Source organism: Choloepus didactylus, chromosome 1 (assembly GCF_015220235.1).
Source record: "Choloepus didactylus isolate mChoDid1 chromosome 1, mChoDid1.pri, whole genome shotgun sequence".
Lineage (NCBI taxonomy): Eukaryota > Metazoa > Chordata > Mammalia > Pilosa > Megalonychidae > Choloepus > Choloepus didactylus.
Genome location: NC_051307.1, coordinates 190356722 through 190378360, shown reverse-complemented (window position 1 = coordinate 190378360; position 21639 = coordinate 190356722). Strand labels below are relative to the sequence as shown.

The 21639-nt window shown below is 44.4% G+C and overlaps 1 protein-coding gene across 1 annotated transcript in view; it reads right to left on the bottom strand.

Moving 5' to 3' along the window:
• Window positions 1-21639, bottom strand: part of CTDSPL (CTD small phosphatase like) — a 125178-nt gene that overhangs the window by 4365 nt on the left and 99174 nt on the right. Inside the window, 4 exon segments of the mRNA XM_037847344.1 lie at window positions 1327-1512; window positions 7508-7600; window positions 11103-11159; window positions 14146-14247. Coding sequence (XP_037703272.1) covers window positions 1327-1512; window positions 7508-7600; window positions 11103-11159; window positions 14146-14247 — 438 coding nt within the window.

The window sequence follows — 21639 nt, the reverse complement described above, 5'->3', positions numbered from 1 at the left end:
AACTGCTTGTTTAAAGGAAATACGGGGGATAAAGGAACATATTAAACATCACCACGAGGCTGTAAGTCGACAAATTCAGAATGTAGGACAATTCTCCAAGATAAATATTCAGGCTTCTTCAATAATTAAATGGCAAGGAAGAAAAAGGGGGTAGGGAGGGAGAAGTGTTAAGAATTGAGACCTATTAACCAAAGGAATGCATGGTTTTTCCCTAGATCTGATTGCAACAATCCAAATGTAAGAAAACATTTTGAGATGATCGGGGCTATATACATAGTCTGGATATCAGAAAATATTAAGGAATTGTTAGCTTTATCAGGTGTGATAATGGAATTGTGATTATTTTAAAAAGTAGTTCTTATCTGTTAGAGACATTATGAAATGCATTATGTTGAATTTGATTTATTCATAGAATTAACGTATTTGTATGTAACACATTTTCAATGTTTATTCAAAGGATAATTGCACACTGACTAACTGAATCTAGTTTGAAATATTTTCATTTTTTTGGTTGTAAGTGGAGCTACAGAATTCTGAATGCAAGGGAAAGGTTTTCTGTAGGCTTTTGTTGAGCCTGAGAAGCCTGGGTTGGGGAAAGTAGCCTCTCCAGGGAAACCTGTCTCAGTGGAGGGCCTGGGGTGGGGACTACAGCTGTGAGGTCGGCCGTCGCCAGGGCCCCGCGGATTTCTCTTTGCCCTTCTTGTCCCCTGGAAACACAGACTGGGAGGCAGGCAGGCATCTCCCTCTTGCTCTGGGAGTTGTATGTGGAAAATGTTACCATTGAATACTTTTCAGAAGTCATTATGAGGAGGTAAGGCGGTTGGCAGTCCTGTTTGAAGGCCTTACAGAGAAGTGTTTCATTCATTCTTTTTAAAGAAAATCTCCTGCTGCAGGGGTCCCTCAGGCTTCCTGGGTCCACAGAGGTCATGAAGCCCTGGACAGCAGCCAGCTCCATGGGGTTAATGGTAGATGGAATCCTTCTCACTAACAATACTAAATATGCTAATAAGCTACAGGCTTGCTGAGCACTCATCCCTTCCCAAGCACCATTCCAAACACTTTTCACATACTGCCTCCCTCCCCGAATGCCCCTAAAGCTGTATGGGATTGGCATTTCTATAATCCCCATTTGACAGATGAGGCAACTGAGGCTCGGTGAGGTTAATTAACTTGGTCACGGTCATGCAAGCGTTAAGTGGCACAGCTGGGATTTCACCAGGAAAAGGCCAAGAGACCTTTTCTCTGTAGGTGCAAAAAAGTGGTGTTTGCCAACAGGACAGGGAGCTCAGATGGAATCCTGATTTCTCTTTCTTTGGGGCTACTTACTGCATTCTCAGGATGGAAGATATACGAGGCAGGAGAGTTGTCGACGATGATTACTTTGCTCAGCTCCCGTCCAAGGCGGCTCAGGTCCTTCACGTAGTTCCCACGATGGAAAACACATGATTCTCTGAAGAGCCGGGCCCGGAACACACCCCAGCGGTCTAGCAGGTCAGCCACAGGGTCTGCATACTGGAAAGCAGGTGTTGCAATGAAGCCTTGGTGCCTGAAAGAGCCCAGAAGCCCTGACCTACTGCAGCAGAAACTGTATTATTATTAATATTATTATTATTTTCCCCCAAAAGGGACTTTAATTGGATCTACTTTAGAATCCTGCTTATTTTTCTCTCCTTGTATGTAAGACAGCACTGGATTCTTCCACTCCTCTCATTTTTCACATCTAATCCATCAGAAATTCTTGTCAGTTCCATCTCCAAAAATATCTTGAATCTACCTGCATCTCCCTATTTATACTACCACCGCCCCACTCTTGGCCTCTGTCATCTCTGGCCTGGGTTGGCTGTCTGAGCCTCCCAAAGTCTCAAGAGTCTCCCTCTTCCTGCTGTGCTTCCTCTCCAGTCCATTCACCTCGCAGCTCTCAGTGGCCACTGGAAAACCTAAGTCTGCTTGTGTCACTCACCTCTGTAAAATTCTCCACTGTCTCCCCACTGCATTTAGAGTAACACCCACATTCCTTATTGTGGCACCTGCAGATCTCTGCTGCATGATCTCTGCTTACTTCTCAGCTTTGTCTTGAACCACTTGAGCCACATGGGCTTCAATGTGGCCAGAACCTTGGCAGCAGTGTTCCCCTGGCTCTCTGTGTGACTGTCTCCTCCTGTCTCCTCGCTTTTCAGGTCTTGGCTCCCCTTACCACCTGTCTAGAGCCCACCTTCCTTTCTGAATACTCTTCATCACCTCACGGTAATTCCCTTCACAGAACTCATCACCATCTGGGATGATTTTATTTTCTCTTTGTCAGGGCCTAGGTCTTGCCTGCTGTATTCACCACTATATACCCAGCAGCTCACAGAGTGCCTAGCCCATAGCAGGGCTCGGTAAGTATTCATTTTACCCGTCAATGAGTGGGCGCAGCTTGAATCTTGCTTGCGTGGCACGAGGCCACGCTGCCCTCTAGCGGTCCTCCACCCCCATTTACATGGAGCTCAGGAATTTCAGGGGAGGGAGTTTGAGCCCAGCTCATCCTGCCTGGCCCTCTCTTATGAACTAGGGGATTTTCCCTGCAGCAGGATCAACTGGATAAAGAAATTAAGAGGTCTCTGAGGGAAAATCCCTTTAAGGAAGATGTCCACAAAAGTGGGCTACACTGGGCAGTTGGGCCTGGAGGCGAAAGAATGGCAGTTCCAAGCCTGATGGGAGGCCAGACCTCAGCACCAAGCCTGGAGTGAAGGGGACAGCCAGTGTCACCAGGGGCCCAGTGACCCTGCCAGGGAGGGGGTGAGGACCCGAGGTTGGTGGTTTTAGGAGGGCCAGGAATGGAATGTACACAGCTCCTGAGTGCAAAGCAAGTGCTGGCACAGATATAGGATGCAAGACTACAGGGCTAAAGCAGTAGCACTGATTCCAAGGGAAAGCCCTCCCCTCCCCAAGGACATTCTGGGGGAGGTATAGCCCAGGAAAAGGCTGTATTTCTTACAGTCCAAGAGCAGTGAGGGCTCAGGGCACTGCAATTTTCTGCTGGTGAGACTAGCAGTCAAGGGCTACATGGGTAGTGGACATGGGCTGATTCTAGATGGACAGAGATGATTAATTTACTCATAATCATTAACACTGGTAGTCATACACATCTTTCAAGGGAGTGCCTAAGTCTGGGGACTCCAGGTCTTAGAGATGGATGTGGAGAATGTTAAGCTTTCATGGGGGCAGGACTTTGTTTTGTTCTCTGCTTTATCCCAGTACCTAGTGCAGTGCCTGATACATGGTAGGGACTAGGTAAATACTTGTTGGAAGGATGAATGAATGAAGGAATATAAGGCTAAGGAGCACACATTGAAGGGCTCTCACATTGAACTTGGGGCTCCCACAGGCCCCTGGGAAGGGTGCAAAGAGGTCCACTGCACCGATGCTGCTATCCTGGGAACTGAGCCCAGAGCGAAGAACTGGGGAGCGACCACCTGTCAGCAGAACGACGACATCAGGGAGGAAGAAGGATGGAAGGCTGTACTTGGGAGCTGACTTGGCTCAGCCAGCCTGGAATAGCAGTGAGAGAAGGATTGGAGAGACAGATGGAGGGACAGATGGTGGCAGTCCAGGAAGAGAGACTGAACACTGATATTTAAGCTAGTGCTGGGGATGATCCAAGGGTATTTTCAATTTTACCCAATAAAAAATTATTCTCAGTCCACCAACACTGACACCGACACAATCTTCCTGTTTGTTATTTCTTTGGTTATTACTTCAGGCTCTTCAGCATTCCGGAGCCCTGTCAGAAGAGCCATTGATGCTACAGACACAATTAGTCTTGGTATCATTTATCTGCAAGATTACCTACTGGGGAAGATTATGCTTTCCCTGAGGCCACTCTCTCTTTTTACTATGGAAGAATAAGGCCCAGCTTTTGGATGCCCTCTTTGCCGGCTCACGTTTCATAGGCTGGGAGAGTGTTGTACAGGTGGGGGTCTGGCTCACCTCAGTCATCACAGAGGGTGGGCCAAAGCAGGATCGCCCAGGCCAGCAAAGCAACAGACCTGGGAACCTGGAGTCAGACTCTCCAACATGCGGAGGAGAAGAAGGGAGCCTGGGTACCAGGGCACTGGAGGGAACCACCCAGAGACAGGCAGATAGTTAACTTGGGCCCCAGAAAGCTCATCTTTGAGGCCATTCAGGGTCCTCAAGGTGCCCTTGGAGACACTGGTAGTTGCCACCAACAAATGGGTGGCACTGGTGCCATCAGAGTCAGGATTTAGGAAATGGTTATGGCAAGGCTCTGCCACTGGTACACAGCATAGGAACCTCACCCCACATGAAATAGGGAGACTGAACCACATTGGGGATCCTATGAACCTACTGTTTCTTTAAACAATGGGACACGGCAAAGAAACCATTCTATTTGGTCAAACAGAGCCAATGGAGATCCTGAGTCAGAGATTCCTACCAAGCTATAGGACCAAAACATGCCTGAATTATCTGACCACTATTCACAATCATGATGACAAATAATGAACATAAGGAGCACTTACCAGGTATGGTGGTTTGAAGCTGTATAAACCCAAAAAGGCATGTTCTTAAATTTAATCCATTCCTGTGGGTGTGAACCCATTGTAAGTAGGACTTTTGGAGGAGGCTACTTCAGTTAGGGTGTGACCCACCTCATTCAGGATGGGTCTTAATCCTATTACTGGAGTCCTTTATAAACAGAATGAATACAGACAGAGAAAGAGAGAGAGAAGGGAAGGGAAGGGAAGGGGAGAGGAGAGAGGGGAGGGGGAGAGAAAAGTGCCTTGCCATATGGCAGAAGAGCCAAAGATCGTTGGCAGTCGGTCTTCAGGAAGAAAGCATCGCCTTGATGATGACTTGATTTGGACATTTTCTTTTTCAGCCTCAAAACTGTAAGCTAATAAATTCCAATTGTTAAAAGTCAACCTATTTCAGCAGCCTAGGGAACTAAAACAGATTTTGGTACCAGAAGAGTAGGGTGCTGCTATTGCAAATACCAAAAACATGGAAATGGCTTTGTAATTTGGTAATGGGTAGAGGCTGAAAGAATTGTGAGGTGCTTGGTAGAAAAGGCCTAGACTGCTTTGAAGAGACTGTTAGTAGAAATATGGATGCTAAAGGTACTACCAGTGAGGCCTTAGACAGAAATGATGAATGTGTCATTGCAAACTGGAAGAAAGATGACCCTTGATTTAAAGTGGCAAAGAACTTGGCAAAACTGAGTCCTGATGTCAGATGCAAGGCATAATTTGAAAGTGACAAGCCTGGATATTTTATTGAGATTTTGAAACTAAATCTGGAAAATACAGCCTGGCTTCTGTACTTATACAGAATGTAAAATGTGAGAGGAAAGGGATAAGATGAGAACTGAACTCCGAGCACAAAGAAACCAGAAATTGATGGTTTGGAAAATTCTGAGATTCCAGAAAGCAAATCCTCAGAGAATAGTGCTCCATGTAAGGGTTTAGCTGAATATGGATCCAGTCAGCCATTTCAGTGCAAGTCAAGATTGGAAATGCAGTTATCCAGAAAGGATTGTGGAAAAGTTCTTTTGTCTGATGGTTTGGAGCCCTGTGTACTACATGCAAAACCAACAAGTTTTTGTGAGAGCTCTATGAATTGAACCACTGTTAACCTGGACTAAGAAAGACAGAAAAGGGACCGATTGAAGGGAAAATGACTTCAAGGGCAGAACCGTGGAAGCTGAGGTCTGGACTGAAGACATCTTGGGCCCAGAGAGCAGGCCCACCCATGTGTGTGGAAAGGGTATGTCTTGGAGCTTGGAGAGAATGGGTCTTCCACTCTGATGTTCAGGAACAGCTTTACCAACTCAGTTTCCTCAGGTGCTTGGGTGATTTCAGAGAGTCTGGCCACCACCCCAATGTTTGATGACAGTGGTGCCTAGAGCCTGCCTGCCAATCCAATGCTTGATGAGGGTGGCACCCTCACTCCAGTATTTGGTGAGTAGTACCCCAGTATTTGGGGAGTCTGGCCGCTGCACAAGCACTTGGAAAAGGTGGGGCTACCATTCCACTAGGCCCAAGGACTAGATCCACAGATGATTCTCAGAACCTGAAATCTATTGGAGTTTGCCCTGCTGGGTTTCAGAGTTTTTTTTGGATCCATGACCCCTGTTTTCCTTCCAATTTCTCCTTTCTGAAATGGGAATCTTTTTCCTATGCCTGTCCCTTCATTGTATACTGGAAACAGATAAAGTTTTCCTCTACAGAGGGAGGGGAATTGTGCCCCAGTACAGACCACACCTATAAGCAATTTCTATGAGACTTTGTAACTAGTATTGTTACTGAAATTATTTAAGGCTTTTGGGATATTGTGATAGAATGAATGTATTTTGATATGGAAAGAACATTCTTTTTTGGGTCCAGAGGGTGGAGTGTAGTGGTTTGAAGCTTTATGTACCCCAGAAAGGCATGTTCTTAAATTTAATTCATTTCTGTGGGTGAGGACCCATTGTAAGTAGGACCTTTGGAGGAGGTTACTTCAGTTAAGGTGTGACCCACCTCATTCAGGATGGGTCTTAATTCTATTACTGGAGTCCTTTATAAACAGAATAAATACAGAGAGAGAAAAAGGCACAGAAGGAAAGCTGAAAGCAACAAAACCCAGACAAGAAGGGAGAGACCAGCAAATGCTGCCATGTGCCTTGCCATGTGGCAGAGGAGCCAAAGATCACTGGCAGCTGGTCTTTGGGAAAAAAGGCATCGTCTTGATGATGCCTTGATCTGGACATTTTTTCTCAGCCTCAAAACTGTAAGCTAATACATTTCCATTGTTAAAAGCCAACCCATTTGATAGGTATCTGCTCTTAGCAGCCTAGGAAACTGAAACACTATGTGACCAGCACAGTATATGGAATACAGGTAGTGCTCAATGAGTACTTGCTGAATATGAGTCAAGCACTGTGCTCAGCCCTTTATGTGTGTTATTTCATCTGCTCTACCCCATGAGGGAGACTGAATTATCCCCAATTTACAGATAAAGAAACTGAGTCTAGAATGGTGAAGTAACTGGCCTGAGATCATACAGCTCATTAGGGCAGAGCCAGAATTCTCATTCAGCCTGTTCATGTGGGTGAATTTCCGACACTTATCTTACTTTTATCTCTCTCCCAAACCTGAATAAGCTAACCCCAGGGAAAGCAGGCCTGGTCTCTAGCAGTTGGCTGCCAGCCAATGAATGAGAGGGGGCACCCATGTGTCTGCTGCACACAGCTGTTCCTTCTCAGTTACGCTGGACACGTCTGTGATTTCTTGGTCTGTGGACGACAGCTTCAGGTGGCTGCATGCAGCAACTTCATGGAGCATTTGTTCCAAGTGCTCCCATCACCATGGTAACCCAGAAGTCTTTCAGCCTGGCACTATGCACATGGCCTGCATCCATCCCATCTGGGGTGGGAACCTATCACCATAGAAACAGCTTCCCCCACCTTAACAAAAGGCTGCTTGACAGATAGTGGGTGGGGGTTGGAGGGGCTGGGAGCAGGACCCACCTTGGCCAAGCTGGCTGTGAAGAGCACACACTCAAAGAGCTGTCCCATCCGCTGGAGAAACTCGTCCACATGTGGCCGTTTCAGCACATATACCTGCAACGGCAGGAAACAGCAAGCTGATTGGCTGCTGGGGATGGCCAGGGCCCAAATGCCCACTGTTGGAAGAATTTCTAAAAAGGCTCCTGCTTCCCATCCCCAGGTATATAGGGGGCATGCAGAGGCCAGAGGGGGTGAGGGGTTATAATCAGATGTGGGACCTCACAGCAGACCCACTCCTTATACTGAGTTCCTGGCCTGAGTTCAATGCAGACGACCCTCACAAGGGAAAGGGAAGCTGGCTATGGTATTGAGGATCTTGGCACCTGCTCTGGGTCAGGCCTCGTGGACACACAGGTCACTTTGGAAGTTCTGGGCCTGGCCCACTGTCCAGCAGGCCTGGGGTTGCTCCTCTTGCCACCTTCTACTCTATGTTAGGAAGGCCTGGTAACACTGCAGAAAGTGCCTTCCTTCGCAGCTTGAGAAGCTGTCCACTTGACAACATGGAGGTGACTGTGATTGAGCTTGGTATAGAAACAGACATTTCAGGTGATGTGACACCAGCCTATTCCCAGGCCTCAGGAAACAGGCTACCAGGAAGAGTGGAGCAGAGTAGCCTATCCCGCAGTGACTGGGCTCTGGGCACCCTTTTGGCCAGACTGGGCCAGGCCAGGGTATGGTTGTAAGGAAGCCAGGTTAAGGCCACATGGGGGCTCCTGACTGCAGAGTCTGAACGAATCTGAGGAAACAAGTAGGGAGGTGGGGAAGAAGGCAAAGCTGGTGAGAGAAGACAGGAAGGGGGAAAAGGGAAGAACCCATTAAAACCTGAATAAATTCCATTTGTAACTAGCTCCTTCACTAAAATAACTCAAACTTGTTAAAATTCAATTCAATTTGTATTTACTGAGCCCCAGCTCCCTGATCAGTCTGAAGCAGTTACAAAGACGAATACAACACAGGCCTTGACCTCAAAGAGCTCACAGTCTAGAGCAGACAAAGCAAAAATAAACAAAAGTAACCCCAGTACAATAATAGTCATAGTAGAGGGATAAATTAAGGACAATACCCTCTCAAGAGAAGAGACTCATAGATGGTAACATTTGGCCTGGATCTTAAGGATGAATAGGAGTTCACCAGGCCCATAAGGATGAGAAGAAGCAAGTCTCCAGGCAGAAGAAACAGTACGAGCATGAGGCCTGGAGGCCTGAAAATACTTGGGGACTAAGAGAATGGCCAGAACCCTGTGGGACCAGCTTATCAGAGGAAACTGATAGAAGAGAGGAAGATGGGGGCTGGGAGAAGTGGTGGAAGATGAAATGTGAGGGGCAGGTTGGGGTGAGCATGCAAAGGGCCCTGAATGGCAGATGGAGCATGCTGGATATCATCCTGAAGGAGAGGAGTACAGAGGGGAGGCAGGGGGCTTGGCACCATGTGGAAGATGGATTGCCAGCAGAGAAATTCTACACAGAACAAAGTAATTTTCCATGCTGCCCTGCCAGAATCAGGCTCTTGGGAGAGCCAGGACTTTGTGGGAAACGCAAGGCAGACTGAAAAAGTGGGGCAGGCATGGGTCCGTGGCAGGAGTGAGAGGCCAGTGGATGCTTGGGGTAGGTGTCAACATGGCTCTGGGAGGCTGGGAGGTAAGGGTAGGGGCTGAGGGCAGGGACTGTAGCTGCTGCAGCTACAGGTTCCCCACTTTGCCTATGTCTCGTCAGTGTCAGCATCCTCAAGAAGTGACTGATAATTGGGGAGCAGAGGGAATACATATGGCCTGAGACCCTCAGTTTCCCTAGAAGTATTGCTTGGAAAGCAAGCTTTGCTATATGCAAAGGGCAGGGAACTGACTGGGGAACTCTGGTGCAGGTGCCTCTGGCGGAGATGAGGGTCCCAGGCCCAGATGCCGGCGTCCAGGCCCGCGTCCCTGTGCAAGTAACCAAGAATAGGCCCATTGGGTCCTGCACAGCCTATCCTGGATTACTTGAACGAGGCCACGGCCTTCGCCAGGGCCTTGATCCTCCTGCTCTTGGTGCCCATGGCTTCATTCCCCCGAGAGAGAGATGCTTTTGAACCCCAGCCCTGGGGCCCTGGTCTCCATCACCAAGGGAATCATAGCATAGTCAGGAGGGAGGCTGGGAGAGCTGGGTGGGTTCCTGCAATGGGCCAGCTGCAGCAGGCCAGGTCCTGGGGATTGTACTCAGTCAGGTGATGCAGAGGATTAATTTCTCTTCTAATCTTGCTATATCATCACGCAGCCTCTCCTTTGTCTCACTGAGAGCACTTTGTAACAGAAGCCAAGATAATAAATGCATACATGCAGAAGCCTTAACTACTTCTCAGATGCTGAGTTAATTTATCTGATGCTTTTGCAAATGTTAAATGCCCGAGGGCCTGTCCTTTTGGCTTTTTGGCCCCCTGACGGCTTTTAAAAGCATCAAGTGTGGAGATGCTAGGGACAAGGCCACCTTTCCCAGAGACTGCTTCCTGGCTGGGCCTTCTGGAGAACAGGTGAGAAAGCAAGGGCAGGGAAGGGGAGGGGCTCTGTGTATCAGGAAAAGAGCCCTGGGCCAGGAGGCAGGAGACTGGGATTCTCATTTTAATTCTTCTCATTGTGTGACCTTGACCCACCCCCTTTCTTTGGCTGTGCCTCAGTTTGTCCCTCTGGACAATTAGGTGACTGGACCAGCTGATCCCCAAGGCCTTGCTAGATCTGACACTCTACATTCAAGAGCCAAAGAGAAACTACTGATATCAAGGAATGACATCCTGTTGTGGCTCAAATACAAAGAGAGATTTTCCTTGCTGAGATATAAATATGTCAGGTCAGATTTTCTTTAAGACCTTGGGGCTGACAAGGAAGATGGTCAAATCATTCCTGTGGAAAACCTGACAAAAGCTCTCCCACTCTTCAACCCCAAGGCTATTTTTATTTCAGTGTTTCCAATATGTTCACAAATAAGCTATTTCCAGAGGAGCTTCATGCCAATAAGGGGAAAAAATCAGAAAGAACTAAGATGCATGCCAACTGACTATGACATTTTTCATAGCGGTCTCACACCCCACATCCCGTTTTTTTGGGATAGGTTTTTGCTCAAGAGTCACTGGAGAAAACCATGCAGAAGTGACAAGCTCAGTCTGGAGCAGCTGGCATTTGAAATGGACACTTTTTTCCCCAGGAATCCACCAAGAGTGGGTGATGGGTGGCATTTTCCCGTTGCCTGCTAGGAGAGTAGCCGAAAGCAATTACATGAAGAAGTTAATTAGGCTAACAATCTAGGCCAGTGGGGAATATGGAAACATCTAAAACTGCATCAAATCAAAGAACTATTTGAACTTGCAACCACATGTAATATTTACAAGTAGATTTTAGTGCTCCTTATAAACTCAGTATAAAATAAATCACCTGAATGAGAATAAGCAGAAAACCACTGTACCTATGATATAAAATATAATTTATTCATCAATAAAATCATTATTGAAATGGGAATTTAAAAATAAAGTTATAGAGAATATAACTATTAAAAATGCTAACTGAAACTCAGATTTAGCTTTGATTATTTACCTGATGTATAGTTCCATCAATTTCAACCGGAACAATAAAATCAGCATTACTAATAGGCTAGAGAGAAAAGAAACCATAATTAACACGTTCTGAAAGAACAAAATAAAATTGAAATTTCAGCAAGAAAAAAGCTTGCCTGGACCAATGTTTTGATAATTGGAAAAAACAGTTCAGGAGAAGGATGTTGAAGCATGCCTTGGTTCCTTAAAATAAGCACAAGCAGAAAGCACATTATTTTCTGTTCTGCATATCATTACAATTTCAGCGTCTTGGTCCAACCTCTTTATCATCTGCCTTGCTTCTGCATCAAAGGGGCTCCTGGGAAACTCCAGCTCTTATCCAAGGTCCTGCTAGGATGATGTATAATTGCTACGGGCCACTAGAGAGAGGAGGTGAGAGCCCGATGGTCCCAGAGGACTGTGCTACTCCTGGGAAAACAATCAGTATCCAGACCCACAAGTGTGGGCTGCCCTGTGTTGGGCTGCTCGGCAGGAGCAGTCAGCACACAGACCCAAAGCAGGGCCAAGGACACGTGGGGTGAAACCAGAGGCCACAGACCACGACCTTGGGCAGGCTCTTCCCATCTCTGGGGCCTCGGTTTCCCCTCTCTTCCACAGTTACAGCAATGGATTTGATGGTGCCACGGCTCCACCCATCCAGAGAATCAGTGATTTCAGGTCTTGCCTGGTGGCCTGGAACCTCTGTCTCCTGCCCTTCTGCTCTAAGCAGCCCACTACCTGGCACACCCACAAACTTCTGAATATTTAAAACAACTCTGACAATGACATTTAAAATTCAAATATGATTCTTCAGCAGTCACTGAAGAATCTGATGGACTTAAAACACAGTTCTAAAAGGAATTCCATAAAATTAGGAAGGAAATGACTCGAACAGACCCAAAGGATCCTCAGTCTGCAAATCCTGGGGACAAGAAGGAGAGAGACAGAGGGAAGGAGAAGCTGTGTGACAGCCGGTGGGCATGGGTGGAGCTCAGTTATGGAGTCTCCAGTCAGATCTGAACTGGGATCTGCCTTTAAACCCATTACTGTACACACAAGCATTCTTCTTTGATATGTAAACTGAGGAAAAGTGAATAATTGTACATCTTAGCCCCATTACTAAGCACTCAGTAGAGTACTTGAGACTCACTACCAGTTTGTTTACTCTCAGGGTTGGAAGGCCAAGAATGATTTCAACATTTTATACTTTCACAACTAAAATACAGAATCATGCTAAAAAATAAAAGACTGAAGGAAGAAACTCTCACAAGGTATTTAGATTGTGAAATCATATTCCATCAGCATATTAAAAGAGAAAAGCCATTCCCCAGCTCACAGCAGGCACTGGGTCCTCCATTTTCTCCCACGTGCTCATGTAAGGAGGCTCTGCTAAAGCCAGGGATCGTAACTTGGGCACCATGAGGCTGTGAACCGTACAACTGTGCACTCTTAGAAGAAAAGGGTTCACAGCTTTGAGATTCTCAAAGGGGTCTGAAGTCCCCAGAAAGAATATTCTTCATGTAAAATCAGGCAGGCCAGGGGAGGGGAGAAATGAAGAAAGGCTGCTCACATCAGCCTGTGGCATCAGCGCCCTCTGAGCAGGCCCTGGAGACACCAGGGACTGCTAAGGCTCTGCCTCTGGAGCCAGGAACTCTCAGTAACCTTGAGTGGCATGGTTGGTATTGCCCACACTCTTAGAGCTGCTTGGGAGGATGTTCATCATGCTGCAGTGGCAACTGTCCCTTGCTCTGAAGAACTTTCCTCCAGATAGACTTGATAAGTCCTGAGCAACATGCCCCGGGGGGAGACGAGGCTCCGAATGCTGTCCAGAGCTGAGCTGGGACACAAGGCCATTACAGCCTCAGGGCCAACACTGGAATTACCCTTGAGCTGCTGGGGAATGAGATGGTACCTGCATTTCCCAAGTGGCCAGACAAGACCATTGCCCCTGCTAGAGGTAAGTGCGGCCCCTCTTCCACACTTCCAAAGAACTAAAAGACAACTGCCTTGTCCGGTCAGGAGGCCTTTGTTTAGTGAGGAGTAGGCACAAGAAAGCATGTTTCTGGTAGAAAGTCTGAAAGCAAACTTCATGGCTCTTCTACTTCCCATACAACCAGCAGGGAAGGACTCTGGTTCAAGAGACACATACCCTATGGTGGCTGGTGTCTTTCCAGTCTCCCAGAAGAGTAAAGGGAGTCCCTGGCTGGGGATAGAAAGAGGAATGTGGTATAACTGGCCAAGCAACAAAGAGTGGTTCCACCACCAGAAATAACCCCAGGAAATAGGACCAGCAGTCTAAACCTCTGTTTCTTCTCCCCAACACACCAATCCCTTATCTCCAAACTTTTTCATAATTTGCCTGTAAAATAAACAATTTATTTCAGTTCAACCAATGGAAAATGGTTAACTCATTTCTTAATAGTGTTGCCACAGTTGTTCTTGCATGGAAGTGCTTTGGTAATTTACAATTTGTGCTATTTTCCTGGTGTGAAGATGGAGAGTGAGTAAGGTGACAGTAAGTAAGATGGACTGGTGCTTGCTTTGCCATCACTGCAGCTCGGCGCCCTTTGTGAGGGCAGTCATTCAGCCATGAGGGCTTAACACCCCCACCCCCCACCCCAGCAACCTCCTGTCATGAAAATGGTGAAAATAAATGGCTGAATCCCCTGCCCCTCCCAATCAAACATACAGCACTTGGGCTACTGTGCCGACTACACACTAGTGCCCCGGGACACTGATTGCCTTATGTCACCTGAAAAGTATTTCTTCAGGGGTTAGAATGTTAGAAAACTCAATCTCATAAACAAGAATGAGGTCTCAGTGATATCAGCCACCAGTGTTTTCTTTTCCAGACTAATTATGTTAATATTCAACTACTTTAGTTAATGTTCACCTGAGTTAATAAGCAATGTAACTGGGATTTCTTCATGAGCAGCAAAGTCAAATACTAACATCCACAAACTCTCATCCTTTTTATTTTTATTTTTCCAACTCCATAGCATTCAAGTCACAAAGATCACTGATTATTTTTTATGTTGAATTACCTTAAATGAACTGTGCACCAATGTTTCATCTAAATCAATGACCACACACTTCTTTCCATAGTCAAGCACAGTCACCTCTGGAAGGAGGTATTTAGCTGGTGGCTAAAAAAAAAAAAAAGAGAAAAAAAAACCAATATTATTACCTTTATGTACAAGACAAACCGACTCCTTATTATAGTATTATACTTTGTTAAAGAGGTTATAAATGAGAACCAAAAATGTAAATGCCTGGTCAAGTACACTGTGGAATTTTATTAAGAACATTAGGAATAAGTAGCTTGCAACTGAAGTTTTACCAAACACTGTGCCATTATATGAATGGTATAGTATACTATGAGGTCTTAGGCTTAGGAACCAGACAATCTTGGGTTTGAGTATCATTTTCTTGGCTGTAAGTTGAGATAGCAATACCTACCATGAAAGGTTGTTATTATCAGTTATAATGGAAGGAGAGTGTCCTGCGTTCTGTCCGGCATATATGTGGTGGCTATTGCTATTGTTAAAATGGACTACACAACAATGAATGTTTAATTGTAATATCTACTCCAACTAGTGCAGACCCATTGCCTGGGGTCATTATTTTGCCTGAAATTCATTGCTGCATGCAAGTGCATTTTAGAGCTATGTTGGAACAACAGTTTTGTGTGTGTGTGTATGTGTGTGTGAGACATTTTCAAAATCCTGAAGAAAAACTACAGAACCACCAGCAAAATCTGATCCAAAGTGGCCCCATAATAGGAAACAAAAATCAAACTGGTCCCGGAAAGTGCCCTGCCTTGTGCCCCACTGTGCTACAATACTGAGTGAAGGTGGCATTTTTACTCCTTGGATTCCCTCTCTGGAAGCTCTACTTTAATCCACATGCCATGTTAACCAGAAAATCTATTTACATGTCTTTGTAGTAGTTGTCTCTAATCTTGTGAGAAAGAGGTCACAAAGAGTTAATAAAATGCTAGATATCTTCAGCTAACCTCACTCATGATTCAGGGTATTTGTTTCTTTTGGTTTTGCCTCATTCCAGAAATGACTTGAAGTATTTTGGTTTACTCTGTGGCATATTCAGAGTCCAATGTTAATTAGCTAATTTTCTGCTCTGCAAAAAGGTCAAGCTCTATTCAATGTTTGATGCAAAACAAAACACAAGAAAATATCTCTCCCTAGCCACTGAAGAATGGACAACTTAGTTTATCAAAACAAGAAAAAAGTGAAACCAAGAGCTAATCCCTTTTAAGTAGGTATTTTTTATTTTTCTCTGTTTCTTTCTTTCCTTCTCTCCCTCTCTTTCTTTCCTACCTACCCACCCCCAACTGAATGTTAGCCAAGGACCTAAAATTAACTGTGGACCTTAGCTAAGGTTCAATAGTGGATGTAACACAAGCAGTTAACAGGTTAGGTAAACTTGCAAATGTGATGATCATCTTGGCAGGGAGGGACAAGGGAGGGCTGACTGCAAGAGCCTACATGCTGGGGTATGAGTATTTCTAACTCTGCAGGGGCTCTCTCTAGTGAGCATGGGTGTATCACCTTTCCAGTATTATCCAGAAGGAAGAGCCTTTAAAGCCTTCCAACTCCCTTAGATCTAACTGATCACTAAACAGCCCTCCCTCACACTTTGGCACGGAGAAGGGATGTGCTGTATAGGGGACATGGAATTCAGTGTCCTAGAAATGACTCTGTCCACAATAAATCAATGAGTTAGCAGGTTATTAAAAACAAAACATTAAAACAAACTACAAGGAGAAGTTTTGTTAAAAGGCAGGGTGTGACGAGTTCTGCAAATGAACATCATAGAGAAGGTTAGGGCTATTTCTGTTGTTTGGGCCCAGAATAAAATTTGTTTCAATTTAATTTCATTACACAATTATATAATAAAAGCACATTTTCATTGTAAAGAATATAGACATGTGAGCAAAACACAACTATTCCCTTTTTCCATGTCCTCTTTTCCTTTCCCCAGATGTCCCCCCATTTTAGTTTAGTGTGTATTTTGTCCTGTTCTTCCCTCATGTGTTTTTATGCTATGAAAACAATATTTTAACCTTATGTAATTTCTAGCCTGGAAAATAAGGATCTAGAAATTCTATTCCTAGTATATGTGAAAACATCAAAGATCTCCAAAAGTGGTTCAGTTATTTTCCAAACCCAAGGAATAAAAATTGCTTTCTTAGCATATTTAACCCATGTTTTTAGAAGTGTTCTCTGAGTTAACAGTAAGTAAAGTCTTCTTAGTATTCTCAGAGAGAAAAGAGGGAAAGGGTGAAATTCCTCTTAAGCAACCTATAGCTTTTGCGTCTGTGCCATAAAGGCCAGGATGGGCAGCAGTGGGCTGGGCAATGGGCCGTCTCCTAAACGTATGTAGTGTCTTTGTGAGCTTGGCTTTAGATTAATGCAAATTCTCTAGCCCATTCTTAAGAATTCTTCTGGATAACTGTGTCCTTGGAACATGCAAGGACATTGTACATAATTGCAATAGTGCTTTATTACTTCAATTGATCTTTTCAGGTGATGCTGGAATCATTAACTATAAAATGTCCTGAAGCAGATTTTCTCTCAAGCCATCATAAAGCTGAAGAACAAAAAAACAAAAAACACCAGTTATATCAAGAAGGGCATTTCCTATACAACACAACTTTCTCAAAAAGCACACAGAGGATATTGCTAAGGAGATGAGGGGTGGGGTGAACCAAGAGGTGGGAGTGGGGGGTGTGTGTCTAGAGGGAGGGACCATGGCTTGCCTTCCCAATCTGAAATTTCCTGCTCCTGGCAGTGAATTGGCAGCCATGCACAGTAAATTGTAAGGCTATTTCCTTTGGAGTACCCACCACACATACTGTCACAAATATTATAGATTTAGTATCTCTACCTCGTATATTAAAATTTTTTTTTAAACTTAATATTTCTCAGGCTCAGAGTCTGTACCCTGCATCCCCCAAGCTCAGAGTTTAGGGCAGAGACCTCAGGGCCCACAGCAGGAGAGGAGCAAGGGAAACTCCACACCGGCTTTAACTAGTGCAGTTGTTCTGCTTTGTTTTGGTGGAAAAAAGTATATTACTGCTTATTGAAAGCTTTAGACAAGCAGCATAGCAACAGAGCTGTTGGAGAACAAATTTCTTCTCCCCACTTTCAGCATTTCTATGGCTCAGCCGCACTGCTAACTGTGTGTTTATGAGCATGTGTATGTGACACAGCAAAAGTGTGGGAGTGGTGAGACTCGGGTCACAGCCCCAGAAGCATTCCTTATAGGGGCCAAAGATTTCAAGTGCTCACTGCAAGCTACAACCACCCAAACTTCTGTGTTTCTCAATCTTTTGTCCCTCTGCATCTTTTCTCTACCCGTCAATACTTGACTTTTGTCAAACAGCCCATGAGGCTTCCCAAAAAGATGTGTGGAGGGCCTAATAGTTGGGAGACAGATGTCGCTAACTGGAATGCTTAACATCAGGTGCAGATAAAGACATTATTTCTAATAGGTGTGCAAAAGATGGATTACTCAATAAATGGTGCAGGGATAACTGACTATCCATTTGTAAAAAAGAAATAAAGCTGGATCAAAGGTTTAAATGTAAAAATGAAACTACTAAAATACTAGAAGAAAATATGGGTCAGAGTCAGAGTGGGGAGATCTTTTTAAGCAGGACATAAAATGCAGGAATCATAAAGAAGACTCATACATTTTCCTATATGAAATTAAAATTTTCTGTGCCAAAATGACTATAAACAAGGTCAAAAGACATAAATCATAAATTTAAGGGAAAGTTCTAATTTCTCTGAAATTTAAAGATAAACAACACAGTATATAATTTGGAATAAAGGAATAGTAAGGAAGACATTTGGCCAACAAACTTGTGGAAAGATGTTCATACTCATTCATAAATAAAGAAATGCAAATCGGAGCAATAAATAGATATCACTCTTTACTTTCAGAGTGGCAAGGATTAAAACATTTGATAACTGTTTCTCATATACCCTTGTGGGAATGTAATTAGCACAGGCTTTTGGAGAACAATTTGATTTTAATCTATCGAAAATGTAAAATATATCCTTTGACTTAGCATTTTCGTGATTAGGAACTGATCACACAGACACTATCACACAAATCCATAAAAACACAGGTATAAGAATATTCATAGCCAAAATACTTGTAATAGCACAGAAGTGGAACAAAGGAAATGCCATCAGTGACATATAAAACAATGAGGTAGATTTAACAAGGTATCTTGTTACAGATATAAAGCAATTTGCAGAAAGGTGGGTATGATATAATCTCATTTCTGTAAATATGCCTCTGTGTACCTAGAACTTTTCTGGAAGGATACACAACAAATAATAAAAGTGGTTATTCGTGGGAGTGGGACTAGGCTGAGGGAATTTTTCTTTATACTTTAATCTTTCTTTAACATGATGCGTGTTCTTTTTTTTTTTTTTTACCATGACCTTGAATTATTGTTCAGTAAAAAATTAAAAGAATGAACCTGTACATATAAACAGAGCAGCATACCAATGAAAAGAGAGGAATGAGGTAAGAAGCAGAGATGGGGGATTCCATCTGGAACTTCTCCAAGCATCCACAGTTTTGGAGGCCTGGAACCTTAATCTTCAGGGCATGGAGAAAGCTTTCAGGAGATCGTGGGACCTGATTTGGAGGCTTAGGACAAGCCTGGATTTCTGGTCCTTTTAGCACCCCAAGCTCTCAGGGGCTCCCAGTGGCTCCTAGTACTGACCCAGGTCCTCCTACAGTCCAGAAATGCAAGAACCAGTCTGTTTATGTGATCTGGGGCCTTGACAGGTGGGTGCAGATCTTGCAGGGGTTCCTGAGGCTTGAATCCCAGGGCAGAGCTGGCCCCAAGATGGATTTGGGTTCAGTCCTGCGTGCTAAGCAGGCTGGAGATCACACTGTGCCCATCAATGGGACTGCTTTCCTGGAGGTTATCATTCAAAGATGTAGGTTACTTTAGCTAGGCTCTGTTTTTCTGCAAGATGTTTCCAAGATTCACAAGGCTTCACTCAGTGTCTCACGTGTAGGAGACAGTCAGCAGTTTACTGATCTAACACTGGGCTAAATTACAAAAGGAGTCCCTTGGCTATTTTATTCTGGGATTCTGTATATGGTTGACTCTAGACTTGTGGGAAAAGGTCAGTTTCATCCCAGGGGTTTTTACACTGACAAATACTTTGTTTCAGCACTTAACTTTACGATTATTGTGAACTAGGTACCAGTGCCGTTGGAGATGTGGGGATGGCGCCACCTGCACCTGTTTAATGTAGGCAACTTTGCAGAAAAAATGTCAGATGAAACCACTTTGTATAAAGGTTAAAAAGAGTCCTCTGGTATTAAGCCCACTGGGTATAACCCTCCAACACCAGATAAGAAGTCATGCTGCTTAATCAGTCTTTTTGATCAAAGTCAGTTTCCCAACATAGCCCAATACCCCAGGCATGCTGGGGAAGTCAGAATGATTCCACAAACACAGGCAACTTGTTAATTAATAGAGAGAGTTTTGAGGAAAATGAAATTATTGAAAACTTTTTGGCTAATTTATGTGATACCTATTACCAAAGTCCTTGGAGTCAACCCATGCTAATAAAATCCACTCCTTTCAAAGTAAGATTGCCGTGTCTCTTGGATGTTACTAGAAAATATGTGAAAAAGTCCAAGGAAAGATAGATAAACAGATATGAATCAGCTAATCTGAATCAGCTAATCTTTATAGACTAAAATACCAATTTGTGGACATTCTTTGAAAACTAAATCCTTCTCTAAGGACAAAGGACTGTTTGAAAGGCCTTGTTTGACATGGACATCTCAACTTGTTAGCTGCAAGTTCTGCAAAGAGGGAGTCATTGATTTGCTTCTTGCTGGATGGTCTCAGGCCGAACAGCTCTACTGGCAGAGCAGGAAGAAGAGGAGGAACAGTGAAGACACTGGATGGCTGAGTGGTGGCTGGCCTGCTTGGAAATGGGGCCCAGAAGTCAGCATCCAGGTCTGAGGTAGGGCACTGGTGCAGATTTTCTCCCAAATTCCAGGGCAGAAAGCAGAAATGGTGTGGTGCAAGGAGCACCCAGCAGGGAGAGTTCCAGCACAGCTGGGCTGGGCATCTGGGGGTGGGTCCTGCAGGTTCAGGAAATGCAACTGGGGCAATTTCTCTGCTCTCAGGGCCACAGCCAAACTACTGACACTGATGAACAAGTCAGAAATGGTTCTGGTTACCCAGGATCTAAGCTCGGGGAGCCCAGTTCCACTGGGACTGACCCTGACGCAAAGAAATATGTCTGGGCAACAGTATGTTCCCCCCAACTTATGGAGTTGGGGCTAAGATGCTCTAGGGGTGGCAAGCTACCCCAGCTTATTAACACTTGCAGGCTCTCTGCAGAGAGAAGGAAAAGTGAGAATTTGGTTAAGAGATGCTACTGCCCTGCTGTCACTGAGAAAGGCAACTGCCTCTGTATAGAACTTCCTGCTCACAGTTTACAATGTAGCTTCATTTTTCTTTCTTTATACCACATGATAAAATTCAACAGTAGCAAGAACATTTTTAAAATATCTTATATTAGTAGATCCAAAGCGCCAAATTTCTATGAATGATTAAATAAAATTGGATAAATATACGTACACTTGGTATGGGAATGACCTGCCTCTGGTCACCCTAAGGGGAAAAAAAAAAAATCATCATCAGGTTTGAAGATAAATGGATGATATTCTCAAAAGAAATTTCACACACTTTTTTTTTTAATCTTCATTTTATTGAGATATATTCACATACACACAGTCATACAAAACAAATCGTACATTCAATTGTTCACAGTACCATTACATTGTTGTACATTCATCACCTAAATCAATCCCTGACACCTTCATTAGCACACACACAAAAATAATAAGAATAATAATTAAAGTGAAAAAGAGCAATTGAAGTAAAAAAGAACACTGGGTACCTTTGTCTGTTTGTTTGTTTGTTTCCTTCCCCTATTTTTCTACTCATCCATCCATAAACTAGACAAAGTGGAGTGTGGTCCTTATGGCTTTACCAATCCCATTGTCACCCCTCATAAGCTACATTTTTATACAATTGTCTTCGAGATTCATGGGTTCTGGGTTGTAGTTTGATAGTTTCAGGTATCCACCACCAGCTACCCCAATTCTTTAGAACCTAAAAAGGGTTGTCTAAATTGTGCGTAAGAGCGCCCACCAGAGTGACCTCTCGGCTCCTTTTGGAATCTCTCTGCCACTGAAGCTTATTTCATTTCCTTTCACATCCCCCTTCTGGTCAAGAAGATGTTCTCTGTCCCACGATGCCGGGTCTACATTCCTCCCCGGGAGTCATATTCCACGTTGCCAGGGAGATTCACTCCCCTGGGTGTCTGATCCCACGTAGGGGGGAGGGCAGTGATTTCACCTTTCAAGTTGGCTTAGCCAGAGAGAGAGGGCCACATCTGAGCAACAAAGAGGCATTCGGGAGGAGGCTCTTAGGCACAATTATAGGGAGGCCTAGCCTC